Source organism: Bidens hawaiensis, unplaced genomic scaffold (genome assembly GCF_021521415.1).
Source record: "Bidens hawaiensis isolate Kalapana, Puna unplaced genomic scaffold, B.hawaiensis_p1.1 tig00000820_1, whole genome shotgun sequence".
Taxonomy (NCBI): domain Eukaryota; kingdom Viridiplantae; phylum Streptophyta; class Magnoliopsida; order Asterales; family Asteraceae; genus Bidens; species Bidens hawaiensis.
The window spans coordinates 885471-901182 of record NW_027491048.1 but is presented as its reverse complement, the minus strand read 5'-3'; the positions used below and the strand labels follow the sequence as shown (position 1 = coordinate 901182).

Here is a 15712-nt window from a genome sequence, read left to right as displayed (position 1 = left end):
TTATTATAATACGTATTTCAGTGAACTGCGATTTTCGTCGTTGTGGTTTGTTCAAATATGCAGTTTTAGTCCAATAGTTTCAAGTTTGCAATTTTCTTCCCAATGGTTTAATTTCACTTGCAATTAAACCCGAATCCTCTAATCTCATTAAGTCTTGTTGTTAAACCCATCAGTATACCATTCAGGTGATGGTGCAGTTTTGCTCCTTTTTTCCTTTTCCCCCAAATACACCCCAGCCCCTCACGTGAGGGGCCTTGGCGAATTATGACTGAGGTTTATTTGGGGAGAAAAACAACAAAACGGGTCGTCACGTGAGAGGCACGCAAATGAGTTAACGACCATACTTAACGAGGTTAATAAATTCGGGTTTAATTGCAAGTGAAATGAAGCTACAAGGACGAAAATTGCAAACTTGAAACTATTGGACTAAAACCGCAGATTTGGACAAAACACAAGGACGAAAACCGTAGTTCACTGAAGTAAGTATTATAATAAAGAAATAGTGAAAAGACATGTATACCCTTGACTTAATGATTAACATTAACGGGGTTAGTGATTTGGATGTAATTGACAATAATTGGGAAACGTGAAGGGTCCATATACAAAAAATAAAAATTTTGAACTAAATTCGCATTATTTATCAAATCGCAAGGACGAAAATGACACTTTACTAAAACAAATTTCTTTTATTACACACAGACAATGATTTTTGGTTTTAAGTACTTTTAGCACGTAGAATAGTACGATGGATTGGTGGAAATAGGTGGTTTAAATTCATTGACCTTTGCTCTTGACCAACAACGAATCACTTGTCGGCAGTTACTTTCGACACTTGCCTATAAATACCTCTACCTCCCCTCATCAAACAACACACACTCACTCACAAACATGACAACACACATTGACACTCTCTGGCTTTTTGCACTTGCCTCTAAATCTAAATGCACTTCCATCGACTTCTTACTTTTTCTCGCACTTCTCGCTATAATCTATTTAATTAACTTCTTATTCCAATGGGCTCACCCTGGTGGCCCAGCTTGGTCCAAACTCAAATCCAAATCCACCATCCCGGGCCCCAGAGGCTACCCTTTAATCGGCAGCATGTACCTCATGTCCGGTCTAGCCCACCGTAAAATCGCTGCGACCGCAAATTATTGCGGCGCACAGCGATTAATGGCGTTTAGCCTGGGCGAGACACGTGTTATTGTTACGTGCAACCCTGACGTGGCTAAAGATATTCTCAACAGCTCGGTTTTCGCTGACCGTCCTGTTAAGGAGTCCGCGTACCGTTTGATGTTTAACCGTGCCATCGGGTTCGCCCCCTACGGGGTGTATTGGCGAACGTTACGACGTATCGCCTCGACACATCTTTTTTGTCCTAAACAAATAAAAGTGTCCGAAGGACAAAGAATGGAAATCGGGTTTCAAATGTTGGAGATGTTTCGGGACCGATATAGCCTATCCGGTTCGGTTCGTGTTCGGGACATATTAAAGCGAGCTTCCTTATGTAACATGATGTGGTCCGTTTTCGGACGGAAGTACCGAGTTGACTCGGACGATGGCGAGTCTGTTGAGTTGAGAAAACTCGTGGATGAAGGTTATGAGTTATTGGGTGTACTTAACTGGACTGACCATCTTCCATGGTTGACCGAGTTTGACCCACAAGGGGTCCGGTCCAGGTGTAGTAAACTTGTGCCTAAAGTTAACCGGTTTGTGAAACGGATTATTGACGAACATAGAGATCAACCGTTAAAAGTTAACGGTGACTTCACGGACGTGTTGCTTTCACTTGAAGGGTCCGATAAGTTATCCGAACCGGACATGATCGCTGTCCTTTGGGTAAGCAAACACTATTCTAAATAATAAATAATTAATATAGATCTTGTTATGAATAATATTAGAAATAATAAGATAATAATGAGTTTTAACCAATTAGATTAATTAATTGTATATCTAACCATTTATATATCTAAACATTTGTTCTAATTTTATTAAATTTATTATTAAATAATAAGAAACTTTTAATTATATATTTATCTTAAAATATAATTAAATTTTTATGTTATCATTATTTACTATTTATTTCTTTTTTTTTCACTTGCGGTTGATGGCATCATTTTATAATAATTTTTATCGCGGCCGATGACATCACATACAAATCTTTATAAAAACTTTTGGTATATGTTGGATTTAATCGACCAGTGTAATACATGAGTTCTAATTGTTATTTAAAATATAACAAATTTAAAAACAATTGTAATAAGAGTATAAGACATAAATATCGTAAAATAAATTACAAGAAACTACAAAGAAGGCCTTTTATGAAAAACAAATAAGTTCCAAAACATGACCATCACACTACCACTTGCCATATTTAGTAACTTTAATAATAATTAATAATAATGAAAATAAATAATTGTTTTCACAGGAAATGATATTTAGAGGAACAGACACAGTAGCAGTGTTAATTGAGTGGATTCTAGCAAGGTTGGTGCTACATGTCGATGTCCAAGCAAAGGTCCAAAATGAGCTCGACCGGGTTGTCGGGAGGTCACGTGCGGTTACCGAAGCCGACATCACTAGTTTGGTGTATCTACCAGCGGTTGTGAAAGAAGTACTCCGTCTACACCCACCGGGCCCACTGCTTTCATGGGCCCGTCTGGCCATCACAGACACAGTCATTGATGGTCATGAAGTAGCAGCAGGGACAACTACTATGGTCAACATGTGGGCCATATGTAGAGACCCTGAAATATGGAACGAGCCGCAAGAGTTTAGGCCAGAAAGGTTTTTGAATGAGACGGAAGGATTAATGGATATGTCGGTTATGGGATCGGATATGAGATTGGCCCCGTTTGGGTCGGGTCGAAGGAGTTGCCCCGGGAAGAGCCTTGGGTTAACGACCGTTAGTTTTTGGGTGGCGTCATTGTTACATGAGTTTGAGTTTGGGAAGTGTGATGGGTACGACGTTGACTTGTCAGAGGTACTGAAGTTGTCGTGTGAGATGTCGGCCCCACTTCATGTTACTTTGCGATCAAGGCCAAGACCAACCGCCACATGAAGGTTTAAAAATGCATAATACTTAAAACTAAGTTATGCAATTTGTGTTTTTATTTTATGTTTTTATAATTAAGGGTTTCTTTAAATGTATGTATTAAGTTTGTTGTATTAATTATGGATGTTTATATTACTCTTTGGGAAATAATTACATGATGCAAATCTATGTAAGTTTGATTAAGCGAGTCTAAATGAAAACAAATGTGTAATGAATATTTAATTATATATTAATTGTTTAAAGACTAAATCAATGTATGTTTATGATTAGAAGTGGTTGATAAAATTTATTAAAATAATTAAATCAACTGTATTGATTAATAATATTTATGTTTGTTGAATAACTGAAAATAAGAAAGATTTACTATAGAAGAAAGATAATGAAAAGAGTAAACTAATATAATTATAATACATTAATAACTATCTTAATATAGGTAAATGACTAACAAGCAAACATGAAATTAAATGATAAATTAAATAATGAGAACTATAATGGTATTCGTTGTGGGTGAGAAAATATGGGCGATTTTCACATGGAATCCTCCCCCCCCCCATCCGGCGACAAATTGGGCGATAGGGGGGGTGGTTACTATTTGTCGTCGGCCAACCTTTGAAGATTATTATTATCATACGTTGTGTGTGGTATACACACACACAAATATATATATATATATATATATATTGGGCTACAAACATTACACCCTAAAAACAAAAACTCACTATTTGTTGACTAGACAACACGTGTTTTAATTCGTCTCAATTTGTAGCATCTCCATTACACATAGCCTTATTTAGAAGAGTGTGTGTAGTTAGAAACACATCTTAGCAAACTTAGCTTATATGAGAAACCTAGCCTTGTCATATTATTATCACCATCATGATCATTCTTTAAGTATTATGTTTCTTCGTCATGTTGTATTGCATGCTTTTGAATTTTTGTTTCCTTACCCAAAATCTAGGGTCACTGCTGATTCTTGGATATTATTGCCGCAAGTGTTGTTCCACTATTCAAAACTTCAAGATTATTGTCTGATTTGTAGAATGATAAATATTGATCATTCTCAAGTATCGTGTTTTCTTTGTCGTATTATTTTGCATGCATTTAAATTTTGTTTTTGTATCCAAAATTTAGGTCACTAGCTGATTCTTGCAAATCATTGTATTTGTTGTTCTACTTTTACAAAATTCGAGAGTATTGCCCATTTGCCTGCTTTGTAGAAAGATATGTATAATCAAACACAAAATCAAAATGATATGGTCCTGAAGAAGCAAAACGAGATTTCTTTGTACATAATAATGAAAGAATATGATGAATCAAATCAACTAATTTTATTGATAAAATGTTACTAAGTATACAACATTTAAATAAGAGATAACAATCAGACCACGTGTAGTCATAATTTTCCATCCCTAGGCGTTATACGTCATGTGGCATCCTCGTCATCAATTGAGAGTTTTGCAAAAAGTGGTGTACTGAGCAAAACGTCATAACTCTCTTACAATAATTACATATATTTCTCTCACTCACTCCTCCCCACACACAACTTATCAAAAAAACCTCAATTAAACTTTGTGCCATCACCGCGTTTTGTAGGAAACGCTACACAAAAACGCCGTGCCATAACGGGGGGGGGGGGGTTAGTAATATTTTACATTTTTTATAACTACTATAAGTTTATAACAATCATAACGTAATCCTTAGCATGCCGACATTATGACGTGGGTACCTTAGTGTATGCTGAACTATAATTAGTAACATAATCCTTGGAGTTCCAGCCTCTTTGGAATTTGTAGCAGACGACAACTTACCTCTTCTGTATTTAATATTTATATTCATTTCACCGATTCTTACTACTTTTATATCTCTTGTTTCCTTTTCAAAATGACATATTTCACTAATAAAAAACCACCGAGGTCGTCATCGTATACAATACAGCTAGACAACCTTAAATTAAAAACAGTTGATTGTTTCTAGCACCCACAGATTCCATTGTTTAACGACAAAGACTCATTCTTAAACTCTCTATTATTAAAGAGAGAACTAAATAAACATTTTCTTTGTGTAATTTTATCAAACGTTAATAGCATCATATCCTTAGGCAAAACAAATTGTATATGAATGTGATTTTATTGGTAATTCCGGACCGTATGTATTTATAAGTCGGTGAATATAGACAAACCTAAGTTGTATAAGTTAGTTTAGTTTCGTAGTCGTAATGGGGTCATTATGATAATTTCTTAATTGGTCACTAAGTAATTAAAAACATATTATAAATATAAGTCTTTGTTAGAGGCTTTAGATGAGCGATCAACAATTAAATAATTATTGTAACGAGTTTTTAAGTTGGTTTTCTCTTACAATAACAAAGAGTTTGATATATCATGTGCCTTGAAGTGATGTCAGAGCTTGCTGTAATTGCGGGGACCGAACTCATGGTACCCGGAACTGATACCAAGATTTAGCCGCCACATGGAAGTAGAGATGCACAAAAAACCCGAACCCGAAACTGGACCCAAAAAAAAATCGGAACCGTTTTTTTTAAACCCGTATTTTTAATACCCGAACACAACCTTACCCATAGGGTACGGATAAGGTATGACTTTCAATGCTGAAACCCAAAAGCCGGTTCTAGTTATACCCGAAACCTGACTCTAGTTATACCCGAAACCCGGGTTTTTTACATATCCGAACCGGGTTTTTTGCATTCCCGAACTGGATTTTTTTGTATATCCGAATATTAGTGTCTGTGCAAATGTGTCTGTGTGACACTTGGGAGTGGCTGTGTGGCTACCCACAGATCTATAGTTGTTCTCCAACGGATCTTTTTTGAAATACATATTTTATATAAACACATATTTAAAGTAGCACCTTTTGATATATCAAACAACAATTTAAAACACATAAAATATAATCAATTGTTTAGTTGTCTATATATGTTTGAATGAACTTTAAAGTTGGTATGCAAAAAAATGGAGTTAGGATAAAAAAACGAAGCATGCCCGTTAACTGATGAACGCTACAAAAAAAAGTTTTTTTAGTACTCGGAAATAGGGTATTCAAATACCCGAGTATTGAAGACCCGATTCAATACCCGACCCAGATCTTGTACATAGGGTATGGTTTTTCAAGCCAATACACGGGCCCGAACCCAACCCGGGTATTACTAATACCCGATTATACCCGAACCCGAGCTTTTCAAATACTCGATTTATGCACCTCTACATGGAAGCTTGTCACTGTTGTGAAGAGATCTAGGGCCAATCGTTTTTTCCAAGGAGAAATCTACAGAGTTAAATCTAAGGTCACCTGATTAAAGAAGCCAAAGAAGATCCACGGACTGTCGACCGATTGCTTCAAGAAGCCGCGTCTGATCTTGTTTGTTAATTCCGAGAGCCACAGAACCAAAGTCAAATCAAACTTGCAGCCCAAGTTAGTGACCAAAGCAATGAACCAACAACATACATATGTTCGGTTTTCTTGGTAAAACGAAAGATTACAATTTCAAGTTGGAAATCGGTTATGATCTATGATTCGAAGGACTGGGTCAAGAACTAGAGATGGTCAATGCCGATGAACAAGAAAAGTCGAGTTACGGTTACGAAACTACGGGGGTGATTGTTGGTAATTAAGGAACGTATTTACAAGTCAGTGAATATGGAAGTACCTAAATTGACAAATTGTAAAGTTTCGTAATCGTAGTAGGATTATTATGGTAATGTTCTGGTCACAAAGTTACGGTTAGATTATAAATATAAGGGTTTGTTAAAGGCTTTAGATGTGTGATCAACAAATAATTATTGTAACGAGTTTTTAAGTCAGTTTTCTCTTGCATAATAAAGTATTTGGTCAATCATGTGCCTTGAGATTTTTCTTTTTAACGGCTTAAGTGCAACTAGTTGCCCATGGACTCCAAAAGGCCTACCACCCGCATACAATTACGCGAGTTTGAATTCTAAAATAGTGGTCTACGTTCTTCCCAATTAGTGGCATACATTTGTTAGAATCAAACCGGGATCTCCAGGAGGCTCCCGTAAAATTTATGCCACATGCATGATTCGAACCCTGATACATCCTCCTTATCTTGCACTTAACTCAGCTAGCATTTACAAACTTAGCCAGAGATCATTGACTAAGACATGTGATCTAATTTATAAATTATATTTCATATTTACGTATCACATCATTATATTTATAAAAGACCATGCAATAAGTGATCTTAAATCACCGATCAGTTTTATAAATCATAAAAGACATAATATATACTAAACGGTTGTCACAAGTTGGCCAAGTTTTTATATAACCATACAAGTCGACGTATAATTCTTAGTGTAGTTCCGTTCGATTTATTCTAGATTATAAAAGGCTAGCTATTAGTTAAAAGCATGACAATTGACAGGAAGGAATGGATCTAATTAAGAATCAAAAGCTAGCTTTATAATATTGAATTAAGGAAACTATTGTGAAACTACAAGATAATGCTAGTCTTTGTCCCATTGCTTTGCCACTTTCCTTGAACTTTCGGTTATCCATTGGCCACCATGTATACTATCCATTTTCTTCCGTCAAAAATCCAACAATACTCAAAAAGTGAGTATTATTAGCACCATTCCTATCTATCTCACATTGTTGGAAATAATTATTGGACAGTCCTTTAACTATATATGTGAAGAGGTAGGTCCCAGCAGAGCCCAGTTGGTCCCGCAAGACTCACCTTGAACAGGGACGTCTGCGCAAACGCCATCTGCTCCCGCAGGACCCACCATGCTCAGAGAACCTTACGCGCAGTACGCAAGCTGTACACGCAGGGAAAGCCTCCCAATGGTGAAGTACCCCGCCTGTTCCCGCAGTTGCGGATACAAGCCATCAGGGAAGGCTACCCGCAGACAGCAGGGCTACACGCACAAGACACTAGCTACTTCAGTAGTCACATGAAGGAATGAGCAAGGCGGGAACAATCCCGCCTAAATGAGCCAGTCCGTATGATTCTGAAAGATCTTTTGTACTATACCTACCAAGGTATGGATAGGACAGACGATCTGACCAGAACAGCCCATGAGCCAATCACAGGGTGACAGCTCACCGACAACAGTGCGAGGAGGAGCACCCTCTAGTACTGTTTGTCACTATTAGCCGCTGCCTACTCACCAACCCTTACTGTGGGGCATGCGCAGCCTACAGTTGGTGGAATAGTGTTACTGTTGGCCGTAACCTATTCACCAACCAGCATGGCCTGCGTACAATCCACAGTAGGTGGGACGTGCATAATCTACAGTTGGTGGAATAGTGCAGCCGACTTTGTTACTGTTGGCCGTAACCTACCCACCAACCAGTATGGCCTGTGCATAGTCCACTGTTGGTAGAACAGGAATACTATTCAGCCGGCTGTACCTTCTAGGAAACCTACCTTCGGCTATAAATACTCCAACATCTTGGAATGGTAAGATCATCTGCTATCCTGTTATCTAGCAATCTCTTAATATACACTTATATTCAGAGCAATCTAGTCTGATTCTCACGCCGGAGGGTGGTCACAAGGAGGAACCCCCCTTCTCAGTGACGAGCTTACGGTGTTTGTTTTGCAGGTCCCCTGAAGAATAACCGTCTCTGTTGGACCTCATTCTCGTGGGAAACATTACTTAACCCCCAGATTATCTATAATCTGCACCGGGTCACCTAGTGTTTCTTCATTGGCGCCATCCGTGCATAAAAGCTAGAACTAATTTAGTTTTTTCAAATTTTCTGAAGAAATGGTTAACGTTACTCCGGTCCAAAGGCCAGTAACCGACCAAGAAACCCCGGTAACAACCCCATCAACTGGGGGGAACACCGGCGGTTATACAATCCTTACGAACACTACCCCGACTACCCAAGCCGGGGCAAGTGCAGTAAATATTCCACTGGGGTTCACCGATACCCAGCTGGAAAAACGAACGAGGGTCCCTCGCCAAACACTAGATCAAGTGAAGGCGTGGGCCGAAGCACGTCAGAAAGAGTTCCAAGCTGAATTGGACGAACGCTTGCGTTCAGTTCAACAGGCTGACGAATTCGGCAGTACTCGCCAACACCTCATTATGAACAGCGAGGGCGAGTACTCAGATGACGAGAGGGAGGAGTCCGATACCGACGCAAACCCTCGCCATAAGGCGAAAGGGAAGCGTAAGGAAACGGACTCCCAGCCAAAAAGGAATTTTGGGGAAGCCTTTAAACCAACAAATGCGGAGAGAAACCCGCGTGACTTCTCCAAAACCTTCAGACCAACTGCTACGAATGCAGGAAAGTCAAAATTTGCAAGGGATATTGCGGAAGCAATCGCCCCGAGAAGTGCCAAACAAATGTCCAACATTGGCACTTATGATGGTCTATCCGACCCAGACGACCATTTGAACAGGTTCATTGCGGGGGCTACCGTCAGTAACTGGACGGAACCCACGTGGTGTTACATGTTCCAGATGACTCTGGTCGGAGCAGCCAGGGCATGGTTCGATCGTTTACCGGTCCACCACATATATGACTGGGCGGACTTTCAGAACAAGTTCAGCCAACACTTCAGCCAGCAGAGGAAGTATACTGAAGAGCAGTGGACGATCCTCAACTGCGTTAGAGAGGAGGATGAATCTTTACTAGACTTCATCACCCGCTTCAACTCCAAGAAGCTGAGTCTGGGCAACATAAGTGAAGATCTTGTTCGCGCCGCTTTCATCCAGGGCGCCGAGTACCCAGCGCTTATCCGCACATTGACGGGTAAGGACGGCATGCCATCCACATGGGATGCCATCATGACGGCAGCCAAGCGCTTTGCCGAGACGGAGAAGCAGCTGGGAAGAGATCTTCCCCAGAGTACACACCTCTACACGCAGAGGACAAGGGAGAACAACGTTAGGATCGCCCGGCAGAACAAAAAGAGGCGGCTAGGTATTTGGCAGTCAAGGGTAAACTTTGACACCTCATCCAGCTCTCGCCCTCTTGTTGGCGGAAGGGACAACACACACCCCTCAAACCGAAAACACCGGTGGACGCCACTCACCAAGAGCGTCACGGAGATATTTGCCACGGAAAAATTGCCATGGCCAAAAGCCCCATTGATCCGGCAGAAACCTAATGCGGATCAAAGCAAATCCTGTGATTTCCACGGGACAAAGGGTCATGGTACTGAAGAGTGCACATCCCTGAAGGATATTGTTGAGACATTTGTCAAGGATGGAAGACTTGCACATCTCGTGGCATCAATCAAGAAGGGAGGAAGGAATGACAACCGGTACAGAGGTAACGGACGAAAGCCCGTCGACATCAGCATCAACATGGTTCATGGCAAGGTCAGAGGAAGAAAAAGACGAGTGACAGAACCATGCGCGTGGAAAGAAGCTGAGGTGCGCTTCCCGCGAGTGCCAGGAGGCACCAGCAAAGAAGGCCCCATCGTCATCAAAAGCCAGCTGGGGCATTACATCACTTCCCGCACTCTTGCTGACAACGGCGCTTCGTCGACAGTGATGTACAGACAGTTCTTTGACAAGCTGGATGATGAAGACAAAGAACGCTTGGAAACGGTCTACGCTTCAATGGAAGGGTTTGACGGCAGTACAGAAACCCCCCTGGGTATCCTATCTTTCCCCGTTACTCTTACCGATGGGAATCATTCACGCACAGAAGACGTGGATTTTGTCGTGATGAGAAAGCCACACCACACGTACGACATCCTATTCGGAAGAGACGGGATGGCAAGATTCAACGCCGTGGTATCTTCAGTCCACGGCATGATGGGATGGCCAACAGCTGAGGGTGTAGCGATGATCACTGGCATTCCCCAGGTATGCATCGCATCTGTCTCATCTAAACCCAAACCGAAAATGGCTAAACCAACCATCACCGAACCGGAAAAATGGGCCTTCAATGGCAAATACCCCGACCAGGCCGTTACCATTGGACCAACAATCGTTGATCCCACCCGCACCTTACTCAAACGCTTACTGCAGAAAAACGCTGACATCTTTGCGTGGACACCAGCTGACATGACTGGTGTACCCCGAAGTAAGGCGGAGCATAAGCTCAAGTGCGATCCGGCTGTTACGCCAGTCGTACAAAAGCGCAGAGTAATGGGGCCTGAACAAACTAACGCGTGTAGAACCCAAGTCAATGAACTCCTTGACGCAGGCATCGTACGCGTCAGTAGATATCAAACATGGGTTGCAAATCCCGTAATGGTACCGAAGAATGACAAACAATGGCGCATGTGCATAGATTTCAAAGATTTGAACAAAGCATGCCCCAAAGATTGTTATCCGTTACCAGAAATTGATCTTAAGGTGGATTCGTTGGCACCATTTCGCCTTAAATGCTTCTTGGATGCGTATAAGGGGTACCACCAAATCCACATGGCCGTAGATGACCAGGACAAAACCGCATTTCGGACGCCCGATGGTACATTTTGTTATAAAATGATGCCATTCGGACTTAAGAATGCAGGGTCCACGTACCAACGACTGATGGACAAAGAGTTTCATGCCCAAATCGGGAGAAATTTGGAAGTCTATATGGATGATTTGGTCATCAAAAGCCCCGAGACAGATGCGATGTTGAAAGACATTGAAGAAACTTTCAACACGCTCCGAAAGATAAACATGAAGCTCAACCCGAGCAAGTGTTCATTTGGGATGGAAGAAGGGAAGTTCTTGGGAGTCATTGTTACTAAAGATGGCTTCAGAACGAACCCTGAAAAGGTCGAAGCCATTGTTAAAATGGAATCACCTACCACCATCAAACAGGCTCAGACACTGAATGGACGACTAGTCGCACTTAATCGATTCTTGGCAAACCATGCGGATAAGTCGTTTCCTTTCGTGTCAACATTGAGAAACTGCTTGAAGCAGCTTTTCAGGAGATTCGGTCACGCCTGATCGAACTCCCAACACTTACAGCACCACAAGCGGGAGAGGAGTTAATCCTATACCTTTCCGCAACAGATAGAGCAACCGGGGCAGTCCTGCTAGTAGAACGAAAAGGCATCCAGATGCCAATCTATTATGTTAGCCGTGTACTAACAGACGTATAAACCCGGTACTCTACCCTCGAAAAATTAGTCTTAGCACTTATACACGCTTCACGCAGGTTAAGACGATATTTCCAGGGCCACCCAATCACCATTCTCACCAACTTCAAACTCTCAAATGTTCTAGGCAAACCCGAATTATCGGGACGTCTAGCCAAATGGGCAATTGAATTGGGAGAATATGCAATTAAGTACAAGCCAAGACCAGCCATAAAAGGCCAGGTCCTGGCCGATTTTATTGCAGAAGTCCCCGCTTCGCGGGAGAAAGAGTGCCAGGAGGAGGCTCAACCCTCCCCAGCACAGGACATCAATGATGTCTGGCGACTCTACACTGATGGAGCAGCCAGTAGCGAGGGTTCAGACGCAGGGTTAAAATTATCCAACCCAGCAGGCCAAGAATATACTTACGCTATTCGGTTGGATTTTCCAAGTACGAATAACGAAGCCGAATATGAAGCATTCTTGGCCGGATTGAGAATTGCGCGTAAGATGGGAGTGAAAAACTTGGAAGCCCACGTGGATTCCATGCTGGTGGCCAACCAAATAAATGGGACGTACACGGCTGTGAACGACACAATGGCCCTGTACCTCGCCCAGGCAAAAACCCTTATGCGTGATTTTAGTGATTGTAAAGTCATACACGTCAAGCGCAGCGAAAACAAATCTGCGGATGCGTTAAGCAAGCTTGCATCACTAGCCTTCACCCACTTGGGAAAGGACATCCGCATTGAACTCCTCGAAGCACCATTAGTCCCGCACAAGGAAATTTGTGTCATCCAAACCGGTACAGAAACGTGGATGACACCAATAATAAATTACCTTGCAGCAGGAACACTACCAGAGTCAAAAACACAGGCAAGAAAACTACGCTGTAAAGCACTGAATTATCAACTCATCAATGACACCCTTTACAGACGTAACTTTCTTGGCCCACTCTTAAGATGCGTGGACAACCAAGATGCTGACTACCTCCTAAGGGAAGTACACGAAGGCATCTGTGGAGTTCACGCAGGTCCCCGCGCTGTTGTGGCTAAGCTGAACAATGCGGGATACTTTTGGCCGGGGATGCATATGGATGCACTGGCATACACCAGAAAATGCAGGTCTTGCCAGCTTTACGCACCCAACACGCATCGCCCGAAGAATGAACTTGTTCCAGTCACTTCTTCGTGGCCATTTCAGAAGTGGGCCATCGATGTGACAGGCCCATTTCCCACAGCAGCAGGAAATGTTCAGTTCCTAGTGGTAGCCATCGACTACTTCACCAAGTGGATAGAAGCAAAACCTTTAGCCCAAACAACCGCAAAACATATCAAAAAATTTATTTGGGAATTTATTATTTGTCGTTTTGGACTTTCACAGAATTTGGTGAGCGATAATGGCACCAACTTTGCTGACAAGAAGCTACAGCAGTGGCTGAAAGAACTTCAAATCACCCATACCTTTACCTCAGTGGCACACCCGCAAGGTAATGGTGAGGTGGAAAGAGCAAATAAAAGCATCGTCGAAGGCATAAAGAAAAGACTCTTGAAACACAGATCCGGCTGGGTGGACGAGCTTCCGCACGTCCTTTGGGCAAACAGAACACTGAAGAAGGCCAGTACGGGAGAAACCCCGTTCAGTCTCACTTATGGCACTGAAGCCATGGTCCCGGTCGAAATTGGTTTACCCTCACCAAGGGTCTTGATCCAGCCAGAAGACAATGAGGTAAAGGTGACAATTGACAGCATGACAATTGACAGGAAGGAATGGATCTAATTAAGAATCAAAAGCTAGCTTTATAATATTGAATTAAGGAAACTATTGTGAAACTACAAGATAATGCTAGTCTTTGTCCCATTGCTTTGCCACTTTCCTTGAACTTTCGGTTATCCATTGGCCACCATGTATACTATCCATTTTCTTCCGTCAAAAATCCAACAATACTCAAAAAGTGAGTATTATTAGCACCATTCCTATCTATCTCACATTGTTGGAAATAATTATTGGACAGTCCTTTAACTATATATGGCTTACCTTACCGTACAAGTATAAGTTTTGGAGTGTAAGTAAAGTTAATTAGAGGGTTATAGATAAATATCACGTTTGGGTTAATTATCTTCGGTGGCAGATCCAGTAAATTTAGTCAGTGGGTGCAAAAAAAAATTCAGCTTAGAACTCATCAATTCAAACTAAAACAAGTCGAACCAAAATGGGTCAGGTCGAGTAAAAAATTTACATTAAACAAACTACGTATAGAAATATAAACAATAAATTTCATTAAAGATACACAAAATACATATTACAATTGACCTCTACGTGATTTCATCTATTGAAAACGGTCAATTACATCTTCATTCGTAGCACTTAAAAGTGTTTTTTTTTTCAACAATATAAATTACACAAGCATTCAAAAAATCTTCACCAATTCAGTTACCTAAATTTGTCTTTATGATCTTCATTGCCGAAAAACATCTCTCAACCATTGCGGTTGCAATACGCAAAACTAATGTTAGCTTTAATAATCGATAAATCAAATGAAAAGAGATATGTTTCCTTGTTTCCATCATAACTCTAGCAAGATCTGCAATACCTTTCAAATTAGCAAATCTTTCACCTTTTCGTACATTATCAATGTACAAGCCAAGTTGAGATGCAAGAACATTTTTGTCCCCATTATCAACATCATATGGATAAAACTCACACAATCTCATTAACTTTGATGCATCAAACTTGGAAAATGAATCATACATGTTGAAAACCAACATATTTTGAAGTAAATCCGTGTTAATCTTATTAAAGAGATCACCAAATTCTTGAATTTTCATATCGACAACACTGTTAAAACAATAAAAATTATAATAATGTTGATCGGTGATTGTGTACATTTGTCTTTTGGGTCTATAACCAGTGTCATCGGCATAGTTTCCTGTCATGTTCAAAATTTGAATACCATGTTTTTCACAAAATGAATGTACTTTCTCTAAAAGCTGATCATATCCATTTTCTCTATATTCTTGCAACTGTCCTTTAGTCGTTTTCCAGCAATGAACAACTTCTAAAATATCTTGTTCTCTTCTTTGTAGAGCTCGTGATAATCATCTGTGAGCCCTAAAATGTGTAACATCAATTGCAAATAAAAAACAATTCAGATGATTATAATTAGGCTAGCATCTTGATTGCTTGATTTTGAGAAGAAGGATTACTGCATTCATCTCTAACACATATAATTTAAAAAGTTAAATTTGGTGCACTAAAAGAATTATGAATGGGTCACTAAATTGTTTGTTTGGATGGGTCACTAAATTTTTTTGGATGGGTCACTTGGGTCTTTGGACCTAATATATTACAAATTTGTAAAGGAAACTATGGACTTGAGTAGGTGCAAACGCTCCTCCTGGCCGAACACTGGATCCGCCCCTGATTATCTTAATTGTTATATTATTTTATTAGTCCTAATTATAGTCTAAAGGGTTTATATTTAGCTATATATATCAAGTCATGATAAATGCTTGTACTAAGTTTTAAGTTATTTTCTTAATTAATAAATTTGGAAGAGTGTTGGTAATGTTATGTTGTCATTTTTTATTTTAAAAGACACTAATGCATGTTTTTGGTAAACCACATGAGACATT

General features: G+C 40.5%; 2 protein-coding genes across 2 annotated transcripts; one reads left to right on the top strand and one right to left on the bottom strand.

Moving 5' to 3' along the window:
• Nucleotides 1-747: 747 nt before the first annotated feature.
• On the top strand, nucleotides 748-3146 carry LOC143539562 (cytochrome P450 78A9-like). Its single transcript, XM_077032848.1, has 2 exons — nucleotides 748-1839; nucleotides 2429-3146. The coding sequence occupies exons 1-2, from the start codon at nucleotides 889-891 to the stop codon at nucleotides 3059-3061; spliced, it is 1584 nt and encodes a 527-aa protein (XP_076888963.1). The 5' UTR covers nucleotides 748-888; the 3' UTR covers nucleotides 3062-3146.
• An 11360-nt stretch (nucleotides 3147-14506) lies between these two features.
• On the bottom strand, nucleotides 14507-15013 carry LOC143540991 (uncharacterized). The gene has a single exon (XM_077033920.1). The coding sequence runs from the start codon at nucleotides 15011-15013 to the stop codon at nucleotides 14507-14509; it is 507 nt and encodes a 168-aa protein (XP_076890035.1).
• Nucleotides 15014-15712: the final 699 nt, after the last annotated feature.

Coding starts and splice junctions, on each gene's coding strand:
- LOC143539562 (XM_077032848.1), top strand. CDS start 889: ATGACAACACACATTGACACTCTCTGGCTTTTTGCACTTGCCTCTAAA. Junction 1,840..2,428: donor ACATGATCGCTGTCCTTTGG/GTAAGCAAACAC, acceptor TTGTTTTCACAG/GAAATGATATTTAGAGGAAC.
- LOC143540991 (XM_077033920.1), bottom strand. CDS start 15,013: ATGACAGGAAACTATGCCGATGACACTGGTTATAGACCCAAAAGACAA.